A 5482-nucleotide genomic window follows, 5' to 3' on the forward strand; every position below is an offset into this window, starting at 1 on the left:
CTATAAATTATGCTGTGCTCATCACAAGCGTTGTTACCATCTGTCACTATACAACACTGTTACAGTATCACTGATCATTCCCTGTACTGCGTAAAAGGCGAAATGTCTTAGCATGGCTACCTTAATTTCATAATGATTTAATAAATCATAAGTGACTTAATGTTGAATAAAACTATTTGCTCTGTTATATCCATTGCTTTGAATTAAAAGTATCAAATTGATAATAATTTACAATATATCTATTATTTTTACTTGGCCAGATAATGTGGTTATTTATATTTTTTATAAAACAGTCTCAAAAATGACAGTATAAGAAAAAGAAAATCTTTTAAAAAGCATTCTTCTGCTTTAAATAGAAATAATATAACTAAATTTCATTAATTATATAAAACTTGGCATAGAATTTTTTTCAGTTATTCATGTGAACTAATTTTCCTGTTTTCTCTTTGTTCCGTAGGACAGATCTATTCAGAAATGATCCACAACTTGCTTCGCCCAGTTCTGCAAAGCAAGGACTGTAATTTGGTTCGATATAATGTCATCAATGCATTGCCCAATACAGCTGATTCACTTATTGGGAGAGCTGCACACATAGCTGTTCTGGATTCAGAAATATTTTTAGAGAAATTCTTTCTGGTTGCTGCCCTCAAATATTTCCAATAGGATAAAAACATTGTTAGAGACTTGATAATTACCTCATTCAACAATGATTCAAATATGTATTATATTAAACTGTAGATGCTGATAAGTTCTAAGAAATATTTATACCTTTTTATATGGAAGATAATTTATATCATCCATGTTTAGAGCTTTTTACATCAACTTTACTTTCTAGGTAATGTGGCTGTGCAATATTTTTTTAATTTTATCTTTTTACTTTTCTATTACTTTTTCATATATTTTGCTACATAAGTATTTCAGTGAAACTTTAAGCCCATATGTATATCTGATTGTTTATTATTGGCTTTTCACAATCCTTACATCAGACACATCATACTAGAGGCCATTTATTGCAAGAATAGCATGGGATTTTAAATTTTCTAGTATTGGGGTATTATTTAGTTAATTATAAATTTTACTTTTAACATTTTACTATGTTTTAACTGGAAATAAAATTATGGCTGCTAAAGTATATTTTTTGAGATCAACTCTAGCCCTGTCAAACCAGGAAGTTCATATATGACAATGTTATAAAAGTTTTCTATAAAAGTCATTATTACTGTTGCTATTAAACATATGTCATGCCTATTAAAATATATTTTCTACAGTAATTTCAACATTATTTCTCATATTGACTTTTATTACTGGAACTTTTTCATGTTCATGTTAGCAGCATCTAGAAATTTTTGGAATGTTTGAATGCCCTCTGCTTTGATTTGGTTGGAATTTTGCTATATTTGGTAGTGTTGCTTGAAGTTTCTGACTACATTTCTTCAACTTTTTTCATGGACTTCTCTTGTATGTACATAATAATTAAGTGTTGAAATTTATGAAATACTTTTATGAATTTAGATAATTTTTAAATATTGTTAAAATTTGTTGAACTAAAAAGTAATGTAAATAAAATAATTCATGTTAAAAATGGAACAAAATAATTAACATGTTTGGATGACAGAGATGCAAATGTTTTTGATATATGAAGATGTTAAGTCGTTTGACTTTACTAAAGGTGCTGAATAGCATTAATTTCACTATTTTCCTTTCCTGTTTTACTTGTGAAAATAATAATGCACTAAGGGTGGATAGGTCTGTTTGCATTCGCCAGTTGTGATGGACGGAGGTTTTTGTAAGTATGTGTTGTATAATTGATGCATGTTTTATTTTTAGCATTGTGTTATTGCCTCTGGTGTTAATAAATGAACAAGTGACTATCTGGAGGAACAGCTAAAACACTTGCTTATTTTCAGAACACTAGGGGTATATTTTTATTTGTAATTGGGCAGACTGTGTTAATTAATCATATAGACCAGCATGATTATCTAACTTACAGCCTTTGTATTTTTATAATTTATGTCTTTTGCATATATTAAGTAGTTAAAAGGTATTTCATTGGCTCTCCATAATCCTTTACTTTGTGAAAGTATTTGAAAATTCAATGAACTGACTAAGCAATTATATACCAAGTGCATTATAACTTGAAAATACAAATATATGCATTAACAACCACATATTTTTGCCACACACGTTTTTCATCTTCACATACCTTGGCCCTGAGTTTGAAATATGCTTATTCTAAGTTTGAATAATCTTCCAGGTTTATCAAAGGACTCATTCTTACTCATAATCATATAATTGTATTTGAGGGTAAATTGTTCTTATGATTGTAGTTGGTTGATTGGTTGTTGGTTGTTTTGACACAGTTTTTAAAAGTGTATTAATGATCATCGTTTAAAATCTACCAGATTTCACTTCTCATTTGCCAGGGAAACTATCATATGTTACTGACCTCCAAATTTAGATTGCAGGACTGGAGTGGGGGTTCTGAGGGAAAGGGGAAGTGATTATCTGAAATAGAATAATTGACTTTTAGAGAATGAATCTCATTAAAGTATACATATACCTATATGAATTCTTGTTGCAAACAACAACAAAAACAATTATGAATAAGCAGAAAAATAATTTAATGCAACAATATTAGGTAGCTCACAGAATTGTTGGAAATGCTGGAGAATGAACTTTGGAAAACAGATAGAAACTAAGGGAAGCTAAATGACCAAAATCGTAGCCAAGTTCTGACCTCAAGAAGAACTGGAAGTTTGTGTATAAGTCTACTGGCAGTGGTGCCTCTGAAAACTGGATTCCAAACACTCCAGATTCAAAGTCTGATGGGTATGACATCAAAGATGGCAAGTGTGTCTGACCTTCTGAGCTTCCACAGTAGAAGATGGGACCATTTCTCTCACAAGATCCACCAAACATATGAAATGGGTTTGATGACTGAACACCAAATATAGAAACATCAGAGATCTATTATAGTCCCATTTCTTTCCAATATCTACATATACCACTTCTCCCATATTTAAATATTTACGTAATACTAACATAATATGATTATCCCTCATCTACTTTCTTTTTTTTTTTTTTTAAGATTTTTATTTATTTATTTAACAGAGATAGAGACAGCCAGCGAGAGAGGGAACACAGCAGGGGGAGTGGGAGAGGAAGAAGCAGGCTCATAGTGGAGGAGCCTGATGTGGGGCTCGATCCCAGAACGCTGGGATCACGCCCTGAGCCGAAGGCAGACGCTTAACCGCTGTGCCACCCAGGCGCCCCCCTCATCTACTTTCAAGTCCAGAATCTCCATGTGATGTCCATTCCTCTAATTCTGTAATGATGTCTCCATAGTATGTAACCCATAGACAAAATTGTCACCTACCCACAATCACGCCTATATGCAATAATAGTATAAGATAGGAAAGAAAAGGGAAAATATTAAATATATATGCATATGTATGTAACAATGAGGAAGAAAATATACTAGAGCAGGGCTTTGCCAATTTCCTTGCTGAGAATTACCTGAATTAGTTGTTAAAATACAAATTTCAGAGCCGTATAACAGATGAACTGAAACAATATCCAGGATAGGGTTTAGGAGCAGAATGCTTTGTCCCAAAGGTCTCTGATTTAAATTTAAAAAAGACTATGCTAAATACAGTCCTCAGTTCTGCCACTGGCCATGAGCTAGATGGTTATGACTTACCACTGCCACTTTCTCCCTGTTTCCTTTGTGTTCAACCAGTATCTCGGTGGATGAGATTTCTTTACCTAGTGCCTAATCCAAGTATCTGAGGCTTGAGTGCTCTTGCCTATATATGGTTGCAGATGTTTGCTTAATTTTTATAATTCAACATGGTATTAAGAGGAGGTATTCCAGGAGATAAGATTTCCCAAGCTCTAATCAGACTCCTCTCCCTACTCCCTTTTCTTCCGTGGTCATTAGGGCCAATCACCCCAACTAGTGCCATAACCACTTTTTCTAACTCCTTACCTAGAGGAATGAGCTAAAATGACCAGGTTACAATCCCAACCTCCAATGCAGAGAAAACATTGTATCCCCTTACAGCCCACTCTGGGTGTATGCCAGACAGAATCTGGAATCATGGAGATGGATGGCAAGAGCAGTGAAGGGTCTAAGATCTTATCCTACTTGTAGGCATGCTTGCTACAGTTAAATGGATGCTGACAGGAAACTGCCGGGCACAGAAGACTATCACAGCAAGATAGGGCATCAGCATATTTGCACTAGCTCCTGGAGCCCCAATTCCCACAGTGATGCAGAGTGCCCGATGCCACCTCTACACACAATGGGTTGCATCACAGGAGAAAAGTCCAGGGCCAAGGGCCAAGCATTTTTTGAACAAGCAGCAAACAAGCCAGTCTCTTTTCCCCAAGAGGAACAGCAGTTAAATGGTAGTAATGCTGTATTTAAATGCCTATATGACTAGCTACAGAAATTGCTCAGTTTGAGGACATGGATAAGCCTTGCCATTGGTAAAGTCAACAATAATATGCAGGGATGCCCAGGACCCATGTGGGGAGATTGTCTCTCCCCACAATGGAAAGCAAAATATATGGACAGTGTATCAGATGTAACAAGATATTAGTCCTTCTACTATTCTTTGGATCCTGTTCTGTCTATAGAAGAGATATCACCGAAGATACTGTTACATCATTGGGAGCATATGCCAAGTACTTTAGGACAACATCCCAAAGTGTATTTTCTCACCTTGTTACAAAAGTAAACGTTCAGTAGGGCTGTCCGTTATTCTATAAGACCAGTTGCTTCTGGACTGACGGGATATATGATAAGGCTTGTTAATCCCACAGGCATCAGTATTCTACGTTTTTCACAGGAAAGTGAGTTCTTTGGTAAGAAGCAATGTTGTATGAAATGCTATATAAAGTGTATGAATATAAGGTATTCACTAAGTCCACAGCAAGTATGTATAAAAGAAGCATAAGTCAGGGAAGCCAATCCAAACGCAGTATAATTGTTCCTATACAACTAGTTACTCCTTCATTGTAGTAGGATTCCTGCCACCCAGGCTATGTTATCCTATATCAGGGGGACAGACGGCTCACTGCAAGTAGTGGTGCTAGCCAATCAGTCTTGGCAGGGAAAAAGACCTTGTTAAAATCCATGCATCGCTATGCCACCATGGCTACCCGATTATGGGTCCAGCTGTGGTGAGGGAATGAGGCTGACTGATGTCTATGGAGTGGGTCACTGTGGTAGGCAGCCTCTAAAATGATCTTCAGTGATCCCCATCTGCTGGTATTCACCCTTTGTGTAATCCCCTTCCTTTTGAGAGGGTGCTGGATATACTGACTCACTTCTAATAGAATACATCAAAAAGAATGCATCACTTCTAATGATAGAATACATCAAAACTTGAAATGAGATTACAAAAATACCGTGGTTTCCACTTCAGTAGTCTTGTTCTCTCATTCATTCTGTGGAAAACCAGCTTCCATATTTGAG

At 35.5% G+C, this 5482-nt stretch overlaps 1 protein-coding gene across 13 annotated transcripts in view; it reads left to right on the top strand.

Moving 5' to 3' along the window:
• FAM135A (family with sequence similarity 135 member A) overlaps window positions 1-1890 on the top strand; it is a 124248-nt gene extending 122358 nt beyond the window's left edge. For all 13 annotated transcript variants that reach the window (XM_026507124.4, XM_026507123.4, XM_048219750.2 and 10 more), the window contains one exon: window positions 458-1890. In XM_026507124.4, the coding sequence (XP_026362909.2) occupies window positions 458-663 (206 nt within the window). In that variant the 3' untranslated portion in view covers window positions 664-1890. The remainder of the gene's footprint in view (window positions 1-457) is intronic.
• Window positions 1891-5482: the final 3592 nt, after the last annotated feature.

This window comes from Ursus arctos, unplaced genomic scaffold (genome assembly GCF_023065955.2).
Source record: "Ursus arctos isolate Adak ecotype North America unplaced genomic scaffold, UrsArc2.0 scaffold_29, whole genome shotgun sequence".
NCBI classification, from domain to species: domain Eukaryota; kingdom Metazoa; phylum Chordata; class Mammalia; order Carnivora; family Ursidae; genus Ursus; species Ursus arctos.